The sequence below is a fragment of the Thalia democratica genome, chromosome 7 (assembly GCF_965202585.1).
Source record: "Thalia democratica chromosome 7, ktThaDemo2.hap1.1, whole genome shotgun sequence".
Lineage (NCBI taxonomy): Eukaryota > Metazoa > Chordata > Thaliacea > Salpida > Salpidae > Thalia > Thalia democratica.
In genome coordinates, this window is record NC_139171.1 from 34,137,725 (window position 1) to 34,161,523 (window position 23,799).

Here is a 23,799-nt window from a genome sequence, read left to right on the forward strand (position 1 = left end):
CAAACAGATGTGTTAAAAAAAGTAGTAATTCCTATATTATTATTAGGGTTGCCACTTTACCTGGAAACCTGGAAAAACCTTGAAAAACCTGGAATTTGACAACTCAGGCAAAAAAATCCTAGAAAAACCTGGAATTTTTAAAGTTTTCACATGTTCAGTAGTAAATTTAAATTTTACTCAAAAAGTCTATCATATAAATAAAAAAATTTTGTCATCATCAAATTTTTTTTTTAGTATAAAGCATATTTTAAGTAGCTTTTTTAAGTACCTTTTCATTTTTTTATATATTATTTAACACAGTTTCTTACCTTTAACTTAATTTTATACTAAAAATAGATTTAAAAAATAGACTCAAAAGTGTGTACTTTTAAAAACCTGGAAGAAAATTGGAAAACATGGAAAATTTTTTGATAAAACGAGTGGCAACCCTGTATTATTTAGAAATCTTTACAAAGAACTATATCCTGTAGTTGAAAAAATACATAGAACAAAAGTGATTGCCACAAACATATAAAATTACTGACGTAGTATTTGACTTTCTTGAAAAAATATTAACTAAGATAAATAATTTTTCTTTTTCTTTTTGTGTGTCCTTTTTATTTGGCTCAGGTTTTGATGCCTGAGTCAAACATTGCACAATAAACAATATAACTATAAAAAATGTTTAAAAAAACTTAGTTTTAGGTTTTACTTGTTTAAAAAAAAAGCTTTATAATAAGTCCTTTATGCTAAGGTTTTAAAGTAGGGTGGGCAACGCTTTTCAATAAGGGGGACAGACTTGGAAAATTAAGTCTTTGACAGGCCGGATAATGGCCTTTTAGATCCGGATCCAACTGGATACTAATTTTTAATCCGGATCCATATCTGGTTGGATTCTAATTTAAATAAAATTTTTGGATTCCCGCAGAATCTGTTTTTATGGATATGGTTGATCATTTTTTTGTATCATTCCAATTCACAAAACTTTCTCAAGTCTGACAACTTGAGATGTAGATTGAGACATGTCAGATGTTATAATGTCTATAAATAGAATTGAAATGGTTATTGACAAAGGTACGTTTGTAAAATATTGTACTTTAATAAACACTTTGCTTGGGGTAATTTGGCAAAAATTAATTCCAACTAAGTTAAAACAATATAAAACATTACGACAAAATTAATTTAGATTAAAAGAAAATGATTTCCTATAAAAAAAAATACTGTTTATTTTACCTAACATTAGACAAAAAAGTTTTAGAATTATTGCTTTAAAATTTTAGAAAATAATATTCTTTTTCTGTATTTTTAATTTGATCCTTTTGCAAGGAACATATTGTGTTTTCCAACTTAGCACTGTTTTATCTCAAAAATTTATTTGAATTATAAAAATTGGGTAAAAGCTACTGCTAGCTAAGTTAAAGACCTTTAAATCAGCTTGTGAAAAAATAACCCTTCTTACCTAAGGCTTTAAAAGAATCCTATAGTTTATTTGTTTTAATGTTTTTATTTAATTTAGTTATATTCAAATTTCATGCAAAAGTATAGTCCTAAATGTTTAGAATATTTTTATCAGGTTTTAACATTTTTTATTGCTAAAAAACGAAATAGGTCTTAATTAGCTTTAAAAAAAGGTAAGTATTTGAATTTAATTTTTGATATATAATTTAGCACTATTATAATAATTTGATATTGCCACAAAGTTATTTTTTATATCAACTCAAATAATGAGTTTTTTTAAACTGACGAAGAAACAGGGTTTCCACTACACTGAATTTCACTGAATTTCTCTAGGTAGTTTTCACTAGATTGCAATTAAAAAAAAAAATAAGCAGAGTTTCCCAAACAAAATGAAAAAAAACACTTAATTTTCTTAGATTATAACTTTTTTGCATACTGCTGGACCAATTATCAACTAAACATAAATTTGTTTAGTATAGACTTGTAATTTTTAAGTCAAGTATGCTAACATTAAGGTTGTAAGCTTAAAAGCAAAACAGTTAGAGTTCTGAAGTTGATGATTTTAAGGAAATACTGTAAACCAATTGTATTTTTTAAGGCTTTTTATTTGTGTGTTACTTTGCTACTGGGCGGCACATTTACCATTCAGAAGCATTAATTTACTAACATCTGCTCTAGTTTGCTACATAGCAACTAGTTAGGGTATAACCCTCAATTTAGTACAACAATAAAATTTATTATTTTAGAAATTATTTTAAACCTATTTTTTGACTAGTTATACTATTTAATTGTCTTTTAAATGAGGGCATAAACATATTTAAATATTTAATCTAAGAAGGATTATATTATAATTTAGTTTGTGCTAATAGCGGTTTAGTTGTAGTGTTTTATTTTCTATAATCAAATTTTTAATCAATTGTTTTTTTTTTTATTTTTATAATTTGTTAGCTTCATTTATACGCATAGATCCTTATTTTTTAACTTTGTTAGTTAAAATGGTTTGTACTGAAGAGCAACGAGAAAGGTACAAAAAAGCTAGAGACCTTAATGATTTCAATGATGACCCAAAAACAAACCCATTCAAGTCAAAGTATGAAAGTCGTAAAATAATACAAGAGCTAAAAGAAGAAGTCATTTCGAAAAGAAATTCAGAAGAAGATTCCAATAGAAATTTGAGGTAATAAGTTTCTTTAGAGAAGAAAATAATTAAAAAAAAATAATTAAAGTTTAGATTTTTGAAAAAAAAAAAAAAAATTAAAGTCATAAGTTAAGAAATATAAACTAAAAGTCATGTTTATAAAAAGTTCAAATTGCGAAGTGGTTATAAAAGTTTATATAGAAATTTAAAACTGGTTATGTTGTTTTTGTTTAGGCTTTTGTAAGCTTAATTTGTTTTGATATTATGGACTAAAAACAGTATAAACTTAATTTTAAAAAATTCTGTATAGTTCATTATTTATTTTACTAGCTTATTATTTAATTAAGTTAACTTCGTTTTAGTTTTGTGTATGTGTTGTGCATAAAAAATAGAAATATTGTTTAATTTATTCTTGTAATTTATTTTTAATAAATTTATTTAAATTTTTTTTTGTTATTAGTTTATTTATTTTAGTAATTTTGATAAAATAATTTTTAACCACATTTTAAATACTGATTGCTGTGAACGAAAAATTATTCTGACTATTTTGTTTATGTGAATTTAGAATGTTTTATAAAACTTTAGATGTTTATCTAGAGATAGTATAAAAACAAGGTTGCCACACACTAAAGCTACTCAGGATAACTTAGGCTAGATTGAAGTTTTGAGAAAACTCAGGTTAGTTAATTTTTTGTTAAACTCAGGCTGGTTTTGATGTTTTTCTAAATTTTGGGTTTTATTTTGTACTTCTTATCTTTTCTTTTACCATTGTTTTTTTATAGTCATTATGTTATTGTTTTAATATTTTCAGATGATTTGATTAACAGCAATTTTGTGACTCCTAACTAATACACTCAGGCTGATAGTGAGTTGTTTAATTTAAACTAGACTAGTTTTTAGTCACTTATGCTGAATTTTTTGCATTAAGGAGGGGTAACTCTGTAAAAGTTAAATTCAGTAAACAGTACAATTATTTATATAAACTATTTATTTATTAGCATTAATTTTTTTGAGTTTTATTTTGTTTTGATTAAACGTTTTGTTTTATTTATTACAGAGTTGTTAGGATAAGTATCAATTATAAAGTAAATTATGGGGAATAATTCAAATATGATGTTAAAATAACACGATAAAAAACTATAGTCAAACAGTTTTATGACCATTTAGCAGAAATAAAATATTTTCATGGATTGGTTTCTAGTATACTATTTTTATACATTTTTGCCAATTAAATAAGTATAGCAGGAAAAGGTCAGAAAAATTGTTGTTTTTCTGGTTAGGAGTGTTTTACTGACTAAGATAGTAGTAGCCATGTAAAATTTGATACTGCATAAGTATGTAAATATAAGCAAATAAAAAAACCTAAACATTAATTAGTTTTTGATTAAAAGAGGTGCACTGAAATTAATTTTTTAAATTTATTTATAGCAGGGCACAACAAAACTATTTTCTTAAAATTATTATAATTTCTGTTTTTGTCCAAAATTCTTTTTTTTATAAATCAAAAGAGCTTTAAAATGTTTGTTCTATCAAAAAAATAGTTCTTAATTTTGTAATCTTCTTGTTTTAGATTTTTTAAACAATTAATCAGCTATACTTCATACTCAGTTTGCTCAGGATAACTGAGAGTGTCTTGAAATTTTTAAATGTTTTAGAATTACTCAGAGTATAATGATTTTTAAAAAATGCAGCTAACTCAAGATTGTTTACTCTTTTTATAAATAACTGAGGATAGATGAAATATTTTTTTTAATCTCAAGAAAGATTTTTTTCTAGATCTTGAATGAGATTTAGTTGATCTACTTGCAATACTTTGTTATTTTGTATTATTATATTTATTTAGACATCAAGTTTAGAAGCACATGTATATAGTTTTTCTTTTTTACTATTTAGCAGAAAAATGAACATTAGCTATGAGTAGTTTGCATCAAAAACAAAAAAAATTTTTTAAGAATTTCAAAAACCCAGGATGACTCAGGACAGTTTAAGATCATATAGGTCATGTTTTGACTCAATGAGTGGCAACCCTTAATATCATAAGTTGTATAATTTATTAAGCTATCTCATAATCCAGTATACTCGGATATCTCAAAATCCAGGAGTTTGCAATTTAAGCCTGTCATGTACTTTTCAGCTAGAATAATACTTTTATAAAATGGTAAAAAAAAGTTTTTGTGGTGTTTTTTTCTTGAAAATTTTATTATTGAAAATGTTGAATATAATGTATTTCATTGGTTACCATAAATACATTAAATAACTGCAGATAATGAAAATTTTTTGAAGGAAAATTTACCTGCCTCTTATAAAAGGCTGCCAACCAATGTAATAATTAGTCATTTTATGTTTGTTCATGTGATTGAAATATGGAAGTACTGCAAAAAACTAATTAAAAAAAAGTTCCTAACAACCTCAGAAAAACTGTATACATTTTGCATTAATATATAAGTGTATGTTTTGGTCTAAATGTTTGTATAAAGTTTACTAATCTTAGCCTTAAGTCTTATATTCAAAAAGAAACTTTGATGCATTTAAGTATTTTGTTCAGCTTTTAGTTTTGATTTATTTTTAAATTGAATTCAAATGTATGATATCAAACACAAGTTTTGATGAACAACTTATTTTAAACCAACATTAATATTCAAAAATTATTAATGTAAATATGCTATCATTCAACAGATATTTAGAAGCCGCATTGGAATATAACTTGGGTGTGAATTTCATTTATACGGAAGAAACAGCTGCGGGCGTTGAACGCTTGAAAAATGTACTTGAGGTCGGTTTTTGTCTTAATTTTTATTTTATTTGAGATATAGTTTAGTAATTTTACCAAGAAAACGAGTTCTTTGTAATTTGTGAGTTAGATTTTAATCACTTGTGGGCCAAAATACAAAAATTAAGCATTCTAAAATCTGTACTAATAGTTCTGCTATTATTTTTTTAATCAGGCAAATTTTAATCTTGTATACCACTTATCTAGTTTATCTTGAAAAAAAATATGTAGCCTTTCTGTTGAACATTTGTTTAGGTAAGATGAAATGAGCAGAATCAACACTGTTAATAAACATATCAAAGCTTGTTATTATACAGATTTTGAACAAACTGACATTTGGCTTTTAGTTCTAAATAAGTTGATATTTTCTAAATATTTGACTCCTTTTTGATACTAAATAGGTTATAATAACTTTATTAAAGATGGTAAACAATTAATTGTTCATCTTATAGTCAAAAGGTTTTGTTATTTTGTTAAGAGTATCTAATTTATCTGATGATGTTATGTTCTATATGAAAATAGAATGTTTGTTTTAGAAACTGGCTTACATTTTGCAGTAGCTTTTATCAACACTACAAATAAAGCATTTTTCAGAGTTTGATATCCTTTCAGGATGATTAGAACACCACAAACCCTTTTCTCAAGGTAAACTAGGTAGGTGTTATGCAAACCAAATGGTTTGTTTCACTATTTTAATAATAGTAAAATAAAGAGTGAGTACTTTAGAACAGGGTTTTCAAAAGTTAGCCAAGTGGCCCCTTGCGGGCCATTACATAAGTTTAGGAGGCCATCATCAGTAAAGGGGCCACAGGGGGCAATTAGGTCATAATTTAAAACTTACATTAGATATTCTAAATTAGATGAGGAAGAGCAAAAAAAAAGTTCTTAGGCATTTTTAATAGTAGTTTTGAAACTTATTCTAGATAATACGGAAAATTTTTAGGAAATTTAGGGGGTCATAAGCTGTAAAGGGGGGATCCACAAGGCCATAATTTCAAACTTACGCTAGATATTCTAAATTAGATGAGGAAGAGCAAAAAAAAAGTTCTTAGGCATTTTTAATAGTAGTTTTGAAACTTATTCTAGGTAATACGGAAAAATTTTAAGAAATTTAGGGGGTCATAAGCTGTAAAGGGGGGATCCACAAGGCCATAATTTCAAACTTACGCTAGATATTCTGTAGAGTTTTTGATGAATAGCAAAAAAAAGGTTATAGGCGTTTTTAACGGTAGTTTTTTGAGAAATCTTGTTGGAGAGGGGGCCATATCTTTTTTAATTTCTTTAAAGGGGGCCTTTTGAAAAAAAGTTTGAAAAATACTGATTTAGAATATTTCAAAAGTATAATTTTGCTTAACAATTTTTAAAATCAATTCGCAAACTGTTATTTTAAAATAGAATCAAGAAACTTTTTTTTGATATATTAAACAAAGATGATCACATATAAAAATTGGTAACAATTTTAAATAACAAATCGAAATTCTTAATAAAGATCAAAATTTTATACGTACTTTTTGTTTATCTTGTGTTTTTAACAGCACTTTTTGAAAAAAAAACTTCTTAAATTTGTGTTCAAGCGTTAGTTCTTAAAAGTATCTTAAGTTTACTAACACTTTACTTCTAACACCAATAATTCTTATTTTTATATAAAAACAATCAGACAAAAATTAGTCATTTATTATTTGTTGCTTTTAACTTAAAATCTATTTGATAGAACAAAATTTTTTAAAATCATTTCATATGTAGAGTAGTGTGCTTATCAGGGGCGTAGCATGGGGAGGGACACTGGCGCATGCGTGCCACCCAAAAAAAGAAAAGAAGTAAATAAAAAGAATGTAATATCTTTATCCTTTATTGTTTATTTTTCTGATTAATTTGCCTTTTTTCAACTATGTTTATCTAGTATTCAAAAAGTTAAACGAAATTTTGAATACCAATTAACAACAAGTTAGGTAATTACCCAGTATACTGATTCGGTGCGCAAACAAAAGTGCGCACCAATGTTGATGAAAAATTTTATAACTTCATTAACTTCATAAGAATTCAGACTCAAAAAGCACGCAATTAGTGTAGTGCACCGCTGTAGTATAACCTTATGGCAGATTTTTCTACAAAAAATTTACAAAAATACTTCACCCTTAAAGAAAAGTTAAACAATTTTACCAGTTTTTGTTTTTGCTACAATAAATGTTAAGACTACTGCTAGTTTTTATTTTTGTAAACATACAAGGAAAAGCGTGTTGGCCTATGAGAAATAAACTTTGTTTGTGATTTTTATTTTAAACAAATACAATTAGATGAATTAAACCTAAAAAGTATACTTTTAACTATTTTACAAAGTTGTAATAAACTGTAATAACTGTTATAAGATTGGTATTTTTTAACTTCTGTGTAACTTTATTTAAATTATGTGCAATGAGGTGTTGTTATCACTGTTGTATTGTATACTAAAGAGATTGATATTTTTTTGTAAATAAAACAGATACTTTCGTTTTATTGAATATATTCATTTTTAAAGGTATAAAGTTTACTGTAGGTAGTAAAAGCAGTTTTTATTTAGTGCAAGTATAAGTAATTCTAATGAAATTTACACTTTTTTTTAATTGTTAAATTTTGTAATATATAAGAATATTTTAAAACAGTTACTTTGCACTTATTTTACTTAATGAATTTATTTAAATTATCTTACTTATGAAAAGATATTTTTAATTTAGGGGATTTAAAAATAAATATGCTCACCCACTGACCAAAATACCACGCTACACCACTGGTGCTTATATATAAATTTTTTATTTAAAAGTTGTAAATATTTTCTAGAATGTCAACATTTCTTATTGCATTATAACAAATATTAAGGTTTTGATATTGGTCTCCACAATTTTTTTGTAAAATTTATTTATTTTTGAATATTTTTGTCAAATGTATTTGAAAAAGCAGATAATAGAAGAAAAGGACCATTTGAACTCTGCAGTAGTGAGCGTTGTCATGGCAACTTACAACGAGCTGGGTGTAGTTTGGTCAGCCAGGGAAGGCGCCGTTGATAAGTAAGTCAATTATTAAAGCTATATTTCAAGTTTTACATAACTACAAAATCTTATTTTATAAATAGTTATTTTAGATACTTCAATGAATTATTTTAAATAAAAAAGTTATGATGTATCAGAATATTATTGTTATAAAATTATGATCAAAACGTTTTATTAATAATAGTTTTTCTTATATCCTTTAGTGCATACAATTGTTTTCTTTTTATTTATTTTTCTAGAGTTTAATAATATTAAGCAAAATTATTAATGTATGATATTTATTGCACGGTTTTATAAATGTACAGTGCGTTTATTTAACATACAAGCACAATTTTTTGTTTATAGCAACACTAAATTTGATTTTTCTACATACAGCATCTGACATTAATACTCGCTTCTTGTGTTTTTGTTATTTATAAAAATTATTAAAAATTGTTTTCTTAAATGCAATTGTTAGTTTACATTTTTTACAGAAATATTTAGTTTCACCTTCAGGTAGGACTAAGATCCTGCTAAAATGATTATTTTTTTTTGTATCTGTACATTAAGTTAAAACAAATAAGTATGTACAGACTATTTTACTTTAAAAGCTCAGTTTATACATTTTAGAAAATACATATTTCTATTTGAATAAGATTTTGTTATTAACTAATGATCTCTTTTTTTGAATAAACATTGCTTTGAAAATAAAACCTTAAGATATTTGAAGTTATATTATTTTTTTGTCAATAAGTTAAGATCTTTTATTGTAATTTTTAAAGATAAAACTTTTACATATACAAAATTTAATTAGTTTTGTTTGAACTAAAATTTTTTTTTTACAAATAACTAAGTAAAAAATATAAACAGAAATTTATACTTGTTTAAACTTTAAAATTTTATGCATTATTATGACAATTTAGAGTTAAATTTTTAATTTTTGTGACACGGAGTTGGTTTACTGTTGAAGTTTATGTTTATTTTTGGATTATATAGTACTGCCAGTAAACTTCTACGTATTTTGTAATACTAAAGCACTGATGTCAGTTTTTTACCTCATAAATACCACTAGAAAAATAATTATTTTTAGAATAGTTTGTTTTGCTAATTTGTTTAGGATAATTTCAAAATTAGATGAAATAAATAAGTTGTTACATTAAACAATTGTATTCCAGTTTAATGTATTGAAAAAGTGTTTGGAATAAGTAAATATTAAATCTTTAATTAAAAAAAACTATTTTTATTAGTTTCAATGAACTATAGTATTGGCTGCAGTAAAAAAATAAAACTAGACAGTATAAAGTATTTGCTTACTTATTTGTATTTAAACACATACTTTACTTTTTAGCGATTTACTGCGAACAACTTTTACAAATTTTCTGAACCGATAAAAATAATGAAAACTTATTCAGTTTTGTGCCCTACCGCGCTTTCATAATACTAAAATAAAAGTTTTTTTTTCTAGCTCTAAAAACCATACAAAGTGATTATACCTCCAAAGCCGAACCTTTTTGAAACCGAACAATGTTTGCAGGTCGTACGATTACCTGTCGAAGGCGGAGAGGTTGTACGAAGATTACAAGGAAGCCAGCGACGCGGAACCGCTCACGGTGCACAACTCGCTCGATGCCAGTTTCAGCAGCATGGACAAGCTGAAAATGTTCGAGGCGCTTCACACTCACACTCTCTATTTCCTCGCTCAAGCCCACAAATCCAGAAGTTTGTTTTGATAAGTTTTACTCAACTTGGACTGCCATGTTTGTGGCAATGGTTAGAAGTTGATGCACTTTTTTATGTGTGTGATATTCACCATTAGGTCTTGCTACAACATGAAAAAATAGTTAGAATAAAGTAGTGTTGTTCTCTTGTCGAAAAGTAAGACAAGTACTATACTAATATCACTTAAAACTATATTTTAAGAACCAGTTCTGCTTCTAATTAATTTTAAAGTAGAAAAACGTGCTCTTCTTCTACTTACCTTGTAATTGGTTGATCAGCGGTAGTGGCATCAGTCGTCCAAAGAATCACAAAATTCTTGGTTGGATATATTTCCTTAAAAATTTCTATTAAACCCATGTGAATCATTGTACTGGCTTCTACCATTCTTGTTAGAATTTGCGATTTTGCTGTAACATACATGTTTGTATCTGCTAGGTTGATCATGACATCTGCCGCTCCTGCTATAATGTCTTGGAATGGTGCTTCAGCCCTAAATGAAGACGATTGGTAATTACCGAAGAGCGGTTTTGACTATATTCAGTGTCCGTCGCAGCAATAACTCAATCATCTATAGCCTTGGCCGCTAGTTGACTTAGACCTTCCATGTTTTCTCATTTGGTGAAAAGTTTTTATCTGTCACCAGCAGAAAAGTAAACCTGCAGTTTCCCACCACAAATTTAATCCACTCTACCTTGCTAACGTTTTACTTTGTTCTGTTGTCACATTTACCCTGAAGCTAGTTTGATAAGATTGTGGTGTGTTGTAGGTTTTTATGTGGCTCTAACAATTTACCATATCAGTATTCCTTTTCACAAATATCGTACTTTAGAAAAATATATTTTGCTTTCCACTTCTCACAACGTGATCGATGTTGCTGTGAGAAAAGTTAAGGCAAATGGTGGGAGTGCAAATGTATTTCTCTGACAATCTGCCGTCGTCACTTATTTTAGTATTTAGAGATATTTGTCCTCTACAACTTCCTCCACATTGACGATTTGGTTTTCCTTTTCGACCATTGGATCTTCCGCGTTGATTACAGGATCCTGCATGTTTATTATTGGATTTTTCTTGTCGACTATTTGATCTTCAAAATTAATCACTGGATGTTTGTTTCCAGCAGTGGCTAGATATTTGGTGCCAGCCACTAATTTCATCAATTCAACTAGGCAGTTTTCGGGTTTTGTAAAAATTCGCGGATCGTGAACAAGCATTAAATCTCATAGCTTTTGTTGCGCACGTAGAAAAAGCTGAACTTCTTCATGTTAAACGCTTGTAGTTGACCCTGACTTAAACGACTGCCATGTTCTCATAAAAGTTAGCCGCGTCTCTTGACTGATCCCCTGGTTAACTTTTGGTCGAACTACCGATGTTGTATTTGTAACACCTAAATTGTCGAATGAAATTGACAATTGAGTGTTGATTTAAAAAAAGCTGTCTACAATGTTGATTGATACATCCAGTTTTTGGTAATAACAACTACAAATTGGACAGTCAATGGTAACCATGATATTCAGCTATTTGGGATCATTTATGAAGAATAACTCCACATTTAAATTGGTTTAATTTAGTATGTTTTAAATAATAAACCATGTGTAACGATAATTATAAACAACACAGTACAATAGATTGAGCTACATACATATTTAATTGGTTTATTAGTTTTAATAAATTGTCTGCTAAAGTAATAAATACATAAATTACGATCAAAGCTAAATTTATCTACTTTTTTTTCTCGGTACTGCTTAAAAAAAAACTATGTTGTACTTACTTTTTAGTTATAAAAACATATAATCTTAACACTCATTTTTTGCTTTTTAGTTTCATAAAACCGTAACAGCACTTTATATAATGAAAACCGTAAAACATTTTTTAACTTCTTTTTGTAACACTTTTTTTTTGTGATCCTTTAAAAATTTTTTTTTGTGCTTTATATTGTTCTGATGAAACGTGTTAAACGTTTAAACTTACTAAACAATACGAAAATTAGTTGTTTTTTCTGTATTATAAACAAACAAATGTTTAAATGTTTTAAGTGTAAAATATAAATATTAATGTTTTTAAAAATCTTCACAGACGAGAGCGACAAGTCGGCGCTCTACTGCCTCCGAACCCTCCGAAGGCAGCTGGAGTCCGGCGCCGGCTACGACAAGGCGGAGTGGTCGGTTCACATGGCCGGCCTGTCGCAGTATTACGTCACAAAGGACCTGCACTGGGAGGCGAGGCACTGCCTGGCGTGCTCGCAGTTCGTCATCGAGCAAGCCGAAAGCGGTTGCGAGGAAGGTAGTTTCCCCGTTGATAGAAAAAATATTTGTTCAGAAATCAAATCAGTTTGCTGTCCACGTGATTTTTATCTTAAATCTGATGTTGTTAATTGTTATATTTACTTTCAATGTTTCTTACTGAGTGTACAATTTGGAAGTGGTTTTACATTATTTGTGTGTTTTCCACACCAAATAAAAAGTTTGGTGTGTTTAAAAGCAAAAGTTCTTAAATTTAGACTAAAATGTTTAGTTTATAAATGTTTTCTATAAAAGTAGTATTCAAAATTTAAGTTGATTAGAAAATATTACTTGCTTTTTTAGCTGAGTTTATGTTTAAAAATTTTTATCAAACATGTTTTAAATTAATATATATATAAACATATTATAAATCTCATTAATAATAACAACTTAATTAGAAAAACTCTTTAACAGATGAAGAGACGAAAAAAATAAAAGAGAAAAAATCAGATATAGCTCGATGTTGGGTCAAGTATTGTAGAAATTTACTTGAAGTTTCTAAGCAAAAGTACTCAGATGATATAAGTTGGTCTTTTTTACTTTTAAGTTTTCTCGGAATTTAAATGTATAGTTTAGCTGTTTCTTTTAGATATTTTTTTTAAAGTATAAATAGTTTGAAATATCGATAAGTAATATAAAATTAAATAAACACTCTTGTTTCTTAAAACTTTGTTGGTAAACTAATTTTGTCTGTTATGATTATAAAAATGGCTAAATGCTCTTTGGTTGACCTTTAAATAAAGTTGTAAACCTACTTTTATTTTCTAAGCTAGAAAGCTATGAATAAAATAAAGCACCCCAAATGACAACCTTGAAAAAAATTGTTATTATTGTAAAGAAAATATATAGTCTTCAATAAATATTGCCTCAAATAAAAGTAAATTACATTGAGGGCATCTTTTAGTTACAACATCAGATTGTACTATATTTTAATTTTAGTTCGCAAACTTATAATCTAAATTATACTTTATTTATACCAGGGTTCCCCAAACTCAATTTCTTTATTCCCCCTTAATTATTTTATTACTCATTCTCCTCCTTACTTTATCGCTCACTTTGGGAAACCCTGTTTTAAGCATATCTCAGGGTAAAGCATTAAAAGGCAAGCTAAAATTAGAAAAAAGAAGCAAAAAAATAAAAAACCTATGCAGTCCAAAATTTCTTAATCTTCCTCACCTTTCTGCTCCTTTACTGTTGACTAAGCTTACTAAAACATCCCAGAAAGGATTATTTCCCCATTTGGCATACCCTGCTTTGTACAAAGTAGTTTTAAGCAAGTTCAACAATTGTATGTGATAAATTACTTTAACATACTTATTTTAATTTCTATATGCTAAGAATTTTTCAATTATTGCTTTGAATTTTCGCAAACCACATTTTCAAACACTAAAATTACCAGATGAACTAGATGACGGCTTAGTGCAATTGTCGATTGAAAACAGCAAGAATGATTCAGAGTACAAACCCAGTTTTGAAGCATTTAGTTTAGAAACTACTTCCTACGAAGACCAAATTCCCTACTCACCTGTTTCTAATTTTGACCAGGTTTTTTTTTCATTTTTTAAACAATTGATACTTAACGTTTAAAATTAAAAAAAAATCTAAATACTTGAAATTTTTAAGCATATATCAATATTTCTTTCTAAGTTTATGATATAGATTTGTACTATGTTAAAAAAAAACTCATTTTGTACGTTAGTTTTTGTTTTAGTAGAGTTTTGACTAGTTTTAAAAATACTTAGCTAAATTTAGTTTAGTTTTTTAACAAATAATATTCTGTTTTTATTGTGGTTAGATTGAGTTAAATTCTATATAAACTTTTATTGTTTATGATGTTGTTTCTCTTGTTTTAGAATTTAATTTTGTTACTGTAAATAATTTTGTGTGAACTTTTTTAATTGACTACTAGCATATATTTTTTATTACTTTGTAAAAACTTTTATAACTGACTTACATTTTTATAGAGTTCTTCTACTTTTTTTTGTAGATATTTGAAATCCTCAACCATTTTCTTTCAAAATGTTTGTTAAACTCTCTTAAAATTTTTGTGTTTTTGTTTTAAATTAAATTTTTAGTTTCTTTTGCATACTTCATTTAATCATTATTTACCCAACTGATAAATTTTTACAAAAGTAGGATAGTTTTGTTTTTCAGTTTTGTATTAATACTTGTATTTTTAACTACCCGTTTGAGAACTTTTTGTTTTATTTTCATTAGTTTTAACTTCAAGTATTTTACTCTGTCGTATATGCAGTTATTACTTTGAGTATTACAGGGTGGCCACAAAACCTGGAATCCTGGAAAAACCTGGAATTTGACAATTCAGGCTAAAAATCCTGCAAAAGCCTAGAATTTTAAACAATTTTTGTATTTAAAGTAGTAAATCTGTTTTGACAGGATAAATCTATCATATAGATAAAAGTTTTTTGTCATCATAAAAAAAACACATTTTAATTAGTTTTACAGTATCTTATCAATGTTTTAACCTTAAACTTAACTTTAAACTAAAAATAGACTAAAAAACTTGTACTTTCAAAAACCTGGAAGAAATTCAGAAAACCCGGATATAATTTCTCAGAAACCTGTGGCCACCCTGGTATTCTTATTAACTTAACATTTTAAAGAGGTATCATGTAAAAGTAACATCAAAATAGCAAGTATAAAAGAATAACAAATATTTTTTTATAAAAACTAATTAATATACAAATAAAATTACAGGCAAAAACACTTTTTACGAAAGGCAAGCATTATGCGGACGAAGCTTTAAAAGAATTCATACTAGATGGATACGTCACGGATCATATAGAAATAAATCAGGTTTTTCGTTTATTTTATTTAAAAAAAAGTATATCTTCGAGATTTCAGAAGTGTAACATTTTTTTTAAACAAATAGTTTATATTATATATATATATAAAACTGCTCTATTTTAACTTCTCAGACTAAACTTGTGAATTGTGTGTGTTAAATTCTAAAGTTGTCAAAACTAATTTAAAGCACAGATTACTTTATTCTAGACTAGACTATGAAAAAATAAACATTTATTTACTAAAAAACTTAAAAAAAATTTAGGATATCAGTCGCTTATACCAAGGTCTTGTATTTTTCGAGAAAAATTCTTCAACAAAGTGCAAATTACACAAAAGAAGAATAGATCTGATTCAGCCTTTGTTAGATGAACTAAATCCTCAGTATTATTTGGCTATTTGTCGGTTGGTATTTTTATTCTTTAAAAATTCTTTGTTTTTCTAAAATATGATTTAATATTTATTTAACTGGAACTTATTTATACTACAATTTAGAAAAAAAATAATTTTACTATTTAAAGTTAATTTTGAGCTGTAATGTACTTTTTTATTTTAAACATGTAATAATATATATGTTATAAATATAAAAGATTTTTATTTTCTTAAATATTTTAGGCTTTAGAAGTTATGTATATTTTTTATCAAGCTAAAATATATGCGTTAAAATCTACTTTATAAAATTGTTTTAGTAAAAGTAAAAAATCGTCATTACAACAAATATTGTTCTGAAGAAGTTATAGATATTACAAGTATAATTAAAACTCTGCACATTTGTATAGTGACTGAGATTTGTTAATAACAAAAAAAGTTGCAACCATTATAAAGTAAAAAGATAAAAACTCTCAAGGAAATTTTTGGTGTTTCTTATAATCAATATAATTTTATTTTAGAATTGTAAGCATAGGTTGTATTATAAAGTTGGTTTTGTTTGTTCATGTGTTACACTTTTTACATTAAATTTTATTTTCTCACCAAATTACATTTTTGTTCATTAAAAACTCTGAAAATAATTAAGTAATTCGGTAATTCTCCTTATGTAATTTTTTTGAAATATTCTTAACAAATCAAAGTACAGGTTTTGTTATATTGCAGGAAATGTTGTATAATATAATTTACTCTAATATTTACACAGTTTGGAGACAGTTAATCAATTACTAATTAAATTATTTCGATTTTCATTACTATTAGATTTGTATAAACTTTAAATAAAAATAAGTTCACTAGAATAAGTTTAATATAACGAATTATTTTGTTTTCCGTTGAACAGGCAACTTCAATTTGAATTAGCAGAAATTTACGCTGACATGATGGACCTCAAATACAGAATATCCGTGCAGGAAAATTCAAGGCAAAATGTCGGTGTGATCAGAAAAATTAATCACCTTTGTCAGTGCAGGTAAAATTTTTTTTACATATTTTTAAATGGGTAGCTGTCAAATTTGCACGAGGGGACGGAGTTGCACGAAGACACTTTTGCACGGAGACATTTTTTTCAAATAATAACTTTTTTTTTTTACTATCACTTTAAACCCTAGCTCTTACCCTCAGTCGGTAAATAGTTTTTTTTTTTTTTTTGACATATATATATATATATATATATATTGATTTTCTTTTACTTTTACTGTTACCCCTAACCCTTACCCTCGGTCATTAACTTTTTTTTTTTAATTTTATGTTTTAGTTATTTTTTCTCTTAAAAAAAAATTCTGTTTTTTTTTACTCTCGTGCAAAAATGACCCTCCGTGCAAAAGTATCTTTGTGCAATTTTGTGCCCTTGTGCAATTTTGTTTTCGTACTATTGAGTTCCTTCGTGCAATTTGTTTTTGTGCAATTTTGACCCGTTCCCGTTTTAAATACATAGATAATCTGGATAGTTTTTTTTTAATCCACTTTGTAGTAATTTATTTTTTTCTCAGTTAATACCTTGAATTGCAATGTGCTAATTGATTTTTAGTAAAAAAGTACTATTTAAGTTTACCATGGATAAGCAGTTTTACAGGGTTCGTGCGCGTCAGGCTAAATCAGGCTAAGTCAGGCTAAATCAGTTTTTTTGAAAAAAGTTGAAAAACGTCAGGCTAAATCAGTTTTTTTATTTAAAAACTTGAGAATCTCAGTTTTTCTCAGTTCAAATGTTTGAAAATTATTGATAAAAAAATAGAGAAATCTTTTTAAGATCAAATTGGGATGTGAATTTATTTCTAAATAAAGATTTAGTTATTAAAGACAAAATCAGTCAGTATTTGTAAAAATAAATACTTAAAGCCTTTTGTTGAATCTCTAAAAAATTTTTAAAAATCTTCATTATTTTGCTTTGAGTAGATTATATACGTCATAATTATGAAAAATCATAAAAAAATTACAGTCATTACAGTTTAGTTCAACAACTTAGCTGTTTGTTTAAATTTGTTTATATCAGCTATGTATTTCAGAGCTTGATTGGTTTAACTGTTTTCTAATTTAAAGGCTTTATACCAAATACTTTTTAGATTAAAACTCTTTACTGTTTGTTTAAAGTTATTGGAGATAATCACAACACTAAAACTTAGCTTTAAGATATAAGTACAAGTTTTGTGGGAGTACAAATTTTAGGTACAATTCATTTTTCTTTACAAGAACAAAATATTAAAGGTTTTTTTAATAATTTAAGTGCAAGCTTTTTAAATCTGATATGACATCAACAACGACTTTATTTATTTAGAGTTTAGGATTTATAATTATGTATCAATTTTAAGTATTAGTCAAAATATTATAATAAACATTTTTTACTTATTTTAATACTGGTGTGTAAGCATTTCATTTTAAATTTTAATAAAACACAACAATGCACGTCGTTTTATTATAAATCTTCTGGTTATAATGTTTTTAATTAGCTATTAATATATTAAATTTTTAAACTAGTAATAGATTAGATACAACACTTATTTTAAAATTTATCACTGAATTTGTTATGCACCTTTTATGTCAATCACCTTTTTCACAATTTAGTCTTATTTTATTGAGTTGTAATTAAGCTATGAGTTGCTTTTTACAGATTTTTAAAGCTCTAAATATTTTTGAGATAAAGCTTGTTGAAGTCGAAGACTACAACAGTACTAATCAAGACCCCCCAATAAATAAAATGACTTCTAAAGGGAATTTTCCTTACTTTGAAAAAATGTCAGGCTAAAATGGTCTCAGTCAGGCTAAATGAAAAAAATTTCGCGCACGAACCCTGGTTTTAACAAATGTACATTTTAGGGTACCTTTTCACTAAGGATGCTAAGTATAGTTTATGGTAGTTTGAAAAGCTTTAAAGTCTTTAAAGACTATTTTTTATTTGTAAAACTTCAGTTCATTCGATTTTTCTGTAGAAATCCCAAAAAAAATTAAATTTTTATTCAACATATGACTATTTTTAAGTATATTGTTTTATGTATGACGTATTTTAATAGTATTTAAACTGTACCATCATTAATCTCTACGGCTGCCATTACTCCAATATTAAATTTGGTATAACTTCATTATCTTCTAAAAGTAGTACTGAGTCAGTTTTTTCTCAAAGAAGCTACCCTAGCAGTCTAAAAACTAACTAACAAATATAAAGATTTCGATTTGAATGATCTATAATGATCTGTATAAATTATTATGTTGCAGCATCAAGTACTACGGCATGTTTCTGTCAACGATGAAGGCAAACGATGGCAGCTATCCTTCGAGATTCGAACTTGACTGCGAGAGGCCTTCATTGGTGGCGCACTTCTGCACAGCAAGGTGATTTAGTGTTGCTTGAAATAAATTCAACAAGTTGTGTGAATTAAACATTTTTTTGTACACCCAAGTTAAATTATTTGTGTGTTATAGTTCACTACATGCTTTTTAAAACTGTAGCTGCTTTTAAAATATCTGAAAATTTTTGCTCTACTTTATGGTGTAATTACAAACATAGTTGATTAGATAAATGTTCAAGTTTTGTTAATTGCTAACAGTTGAACACAATCTAACAGCTCGTTTTGCTTAGTTAGTATTGGAAGCCGTATTAAAAGTTTATAAGCATACAACGGTAGTTTATCGAACAAATTTTGAAGCAAAGGTGCTATTAAACAAATTCTAACAATAATTATTAACAATACTTGATGGTATACTATCAAAATCCACCCGCGTTCAAAATCCACCCAATTTTTTTTACATTTTCTTTATTTACTAATTTATTATATATATTATTTGATTTTTTTTAAATTTTTAATTTATTTATTTTTCACTATCACTGTTACCCCTAACTCTTACCCTCGATCGGTAAGCGGTTCTCGAATTTGACAGGGTGGATTTTGAACGCGGGTTGATTTTGAATGTGTCCCTGCTTGATAGCTAAAACTAAAAACAATTGCACAGGTTGTATTCGAAACTGATCCCGCCCAACATGGACAAGAAGCGGGAGTATTTGAGGAAGTCGTTTGAAAATTACAACTTTGTCGTCAACTACGCCGAGCGCAACGAACAGTGCGTGGAGCGCATCGAAATCGAGCTGCAGATTTGCAGGGACTTCGTGCAAATTCTCCCCTCCACCCTCGGCTTTTGAGCTGACGGTGTTTGCGTGCTTGTGAAAAAAAAAGCAATTTTGTTTATAATTTGAACAGTTTTGAACAGTTTCAACACTCCACTCACCGCAGTTTCCGATAGTAGTTTTAAAATTGTTAATTGAACTAAATTGAATTTTTATTTTTTTTAATACTGTGGTTTTCACGTCTTAGAAAAAACACAACACTAGTAAGCTTGGCTTTTATTTGTAAAAAAAAAGTTGATGTTTAAGGTTTAATATTTAAAGCAGAAAATTACAAAATGTTTATATGAAGTATATATAATTTTTTTAAAAGTTTTAGTTAATATTTTAAACTCCATTTTTAACAATAGTTGTAATTTTTTTTTTAATCGACTTTGTGTAACGATCTTAACTTCAACAATTCAACTCACTAGTTTTGCAGATTAAAGTAATTTTTTAAATTCAAAGGCTATCATTTAAAGATTGTTTTTCAATTTTTGTTCAATGTAGATACAAGTTTAAACTATTATTTGCACATAAAATAATTCGAGATAAATCAAACTAATATTTTAAACAATTAAAGCTACTTAAATTAAAAAGTTAAATAAATACCAAGACAGAGGCCACCATATAAGTCGCGGGCCTATTTTTCTAAAAAAAAATTGGTTGCGGGGCAGAGTTGCTTTAAACAAGTTGTAGTATCAATAAAAAAACGAGCTAAAATTATTATCAGGGTTGCCACAAGGTCAGGAAAAGTCAGGAAATCAAGAAAAGTCAGGAAAAACTAAAAAAAATGACAAAAGTTAGAAAAAAAAGAGGGTTTAAAAAATAAAGATCAGGAAAAGTCAGGAAATTTAAGAAAAAGTTAGATATTGGCAGTTCAAATTTACAAAATTCCTTATTTTCTAAAACCTTTAAATGGTAAAAATCAATTAAAAATTCTTATGTCAGACTAAAATTGTAAAATGTCCTAGAAGTTTACATAATTACTTAGTTTCCAATGCCTTCACCTGGTATAAATTAATAGAATTTTCTTTATAAAACTGCAAAATTTTTCTAACAACGTATTGAACAACTACCCTACTTAAACATCAGTTTTTGTATGCCTTTTGGTATTGATTATCTGTGCATGGTTGCCAAAAATCCTGGAAAAACCTAGAATTTTTAACATGTGTAAAGTAGTAAAGTTTTGATTTACCTCCAAATATTTATCATATTTTTTGTCATCATCAAAAATTTTTTATTAAAAATACATTTAAAGAATCTTTAAGATATCTTTTCCATATTTTTATACTATTTAACAAATTTTTTAACTTAAACTTAATTTTAAACTAAAAATAGACCCTAAAACGTGTAATTTACAAAAATTTTGAGAAAATTTGGTAACCCTGTCTGTGGCAAGGAAACTTTCATTGTGATATACACACAACAGTTTATATTGCAGAATTTATGAATTAAAGTGTTTTTTGTTTATGTAAATAATAAAACTCTTTATAATTAAGCACTAAGTTTAGTGTTTTAGGTTATTTTACAATTTTTATACTAAGTCTGACTTTATTTTGCTGATACAGCTGTTTATTGAAAATACATTAACCATACACAGACGGTTCAAGTGATGTAATAGAAGTTAGATGATTGAAAATAGCAAAAAACTGTTGTTTTAACCTGTATAAAAATAAGATTGAAAGCTTTAGATAGTTTTAAAATTTTAGTTATGTATTTTAGAATAATAAAATTAAGAGTTTGTTTTAGAAAAGTCCGGAAAATTTTAGTAAAAAGTCAGAAACTTTACTCAGCTTGATCTGTGGCAACCCTGTATTATCCAATGAGCTATAATGAAGCGCTAGTAGTTACTAAATATTAAACTAAGAGTTTAGTTGTGATATTTTAAACAATTTTTTTTTTTAATTGATTTTAAAACTTTTCTTCAGTTGAAAAGTACATTTTGGACCAAATATTATTGCTTTACTGGCCCTTTTGGTCCGCTGGCCGCTGTTTGCCATCTTCTGACATAGATTAGACTATTTTAAAATATGTAAAATAACTCTAAGATTTTTTTTTGACAATACAAAGTTGTTTCAAATAGAATTTTTAGCGAAAGCAGTTAAAGACACAACAAATTCAAGTTCATTGTTCGAAACTACAAGCTATAAATTGTATTTATGAGTAGAATACTAGTGCTACTAAAGTATCTAGCAGCACAAATTGGATTTTGTGTTGTTCTTCTGGTTCAAATTCACCTTGTTTCTTTCCACGGGTATCAAATTTGCTCAGGGCGATACTTGTATAAGCCTTATTTTTACTCAAATACAACAGCTAATCTGTTAGTTTAATCCCAACTACTTAAAACGTGCCTATTTCGTAAAACTTGCCTTATCTAAACCAGGGTTTCCCCAAAAAAATTTAAATGGCCCCCTTTAAAGTAATTAAAAAAGTTATGGCCTCCATCAACAAGATTACTCAAAAAACTACCATTAAAAATACCTAAGACTTTTTTTGCTCTTCATCAACAACTCCAGAACATTCTTTTTACATCAACTCCAGAATATCTAGTGTAAGTTTAAGATTATGACCTCATGGCCCCCTGTGGCTCCTTTATTGCTCTTAGTCCCCCTTTGGCCACTTTACTACTCATGGCCCCGGAGGGGGCAACACGGGTCACTTTGAAAACTTATGATCTAAACCAAAAAACACACTTGTGAGAAGGCATGCTTCCGCTACACAAAATCACAAAATAAAAACATTGCAAGCATTGTTCAAAATATCCCTACAATTTTTTTTACAAAAGTTTCAGATATACCTTTAGTAACTTTTTTGTACTAAGTATAATGCTTTAAATAACGATGAACTAAAAAACGACCTAGTGATGTGAATTATAACTAAAGGTTATTGATTAAAAAAAATATTTTAAATATAATATAAATTAAATTATAAATAAAAGTATATAACAGAAAATACAACAATTGAGTACAATACTTAAGTACATAAAGATAGATATTAAATTGTTTTCATTCTAAACTAATTTGAAATGTAAATTTTTATTAAACTACTTTTTTTTGTTTTCGATTTTTTTATTTATGTAAACACTATCTGCTTGTTCTCCAAGAGACTGAAAAATAAGAGTTTGTTGATTGTAACGTAACTATTTAAAGTCAAGTGCCACGAGAGAAGTGTTCATTGGCTTTCCGTTCTGGTTAGCTATCATTGTTGGCAAGAGTATTTATAATCAAATCAAACGCTCCTTTGTTTTAACAGGCACTTTTTAGATTTTTAGTGAAACAGATTTTACTGTTTTTGTTAAAATCGTGTATTATTTGACCTAGTATCAAACAGGACCTAGAGAAACGTTTACCTGAACATATTTCGGTTTAGTTGTGAACGTTATTTAGATTGTATTTTAGATTTTGTATGCGTTCAGCTTTCGTTGATTTTAGCGACTGTTACTCAGCATTGCACTTATATTGTAGTCCAGTGCTTCTGAAATGGGGTTCCGTGGAACCCTAGGGTTCCGCGACGCCTCCCAGGGGTTCCGCGAAGCCTTCAAAATTAAAAAAATTATGTAAAAATTATTTACATTTGATGTAAAATTAAAATTAGGGGTTCCGCGGAAAAGTTGAACTTTGGAAAAGGGTTCCGCCACTAGAAAAAGGTTCAGAAGCACTGTTGTAGTCCATTGACATTAGTAAAAACCACTGAGAAACGGAAACAAATGTAATTTAATACACTTTTTAGCTTTCGTTAACCGCTTGCAACCGTTTTTTCGTGCTCTACACTTCTACAGTGGGTCATTGACACCTGTAAGAACCGCTGAAAAACTAAAGCAAGTGTATATTGACTTGTATTTATTTCCAGCTTTCGATAAGACGATAGGCATACTCGTAAAAGTGATACCGAGCTTGATGCAGTTCCTGACCAACGCAATGTGTTATCAGACGAAACTGTAATAGCAGAGGATTATATTTATACACCTGATGCTTTATATTATGTAAAGATAAAAAAATGCGGAGTTCTATAATTTAGAGACCCCGTTAAATCTTGAAATAAAATAAGAATAAACAACTGATAGGTATTTACAAAAATTTGTATGTTGCAGAAGTAGTATTTGATTGATCGTATTCTATACATCCTTTACA

General features: G+C 27.5%; 1 protein-coding gene across 1 annotated transcript; it reads left to right on the forward strand.

Moving 5' to 3' along the window:
- The first annotated feature begins 2,416 nt into the window (after positions 1–2,416).
- Positions 2,417–19,916, forward strand: LOC145840460 (KIF-binding protein-like). Its single transcript, XM_082947724.1, has 12 exons — positions 2,417–2,614; positions 5,252–5,348; positions 8,280–8,386; positions 9,882–10,066; positions 12,140–12,346; positions 12,760–12,870; positions 13,745–13,890; positions 15,064–15,162; positions 15,416–15,555; positions 16,418–16,546; positions 18,784–18,900; positions 19,519–19,916. The coding sequence occupies exons 1-12, from the start codon at positions 2,433–2,435 to the stop codon at positions 19,703–19,705; spliced, it is 1,707 nt and encodes a 568-aa protein (XP_082803850.1). The 5' UTR covers positions 2,417–2,432; the 3' UTR covers positions 19,706–19,916.
- Positions 19,917–23,799: the final 3,883 nt, after the last annotated feature.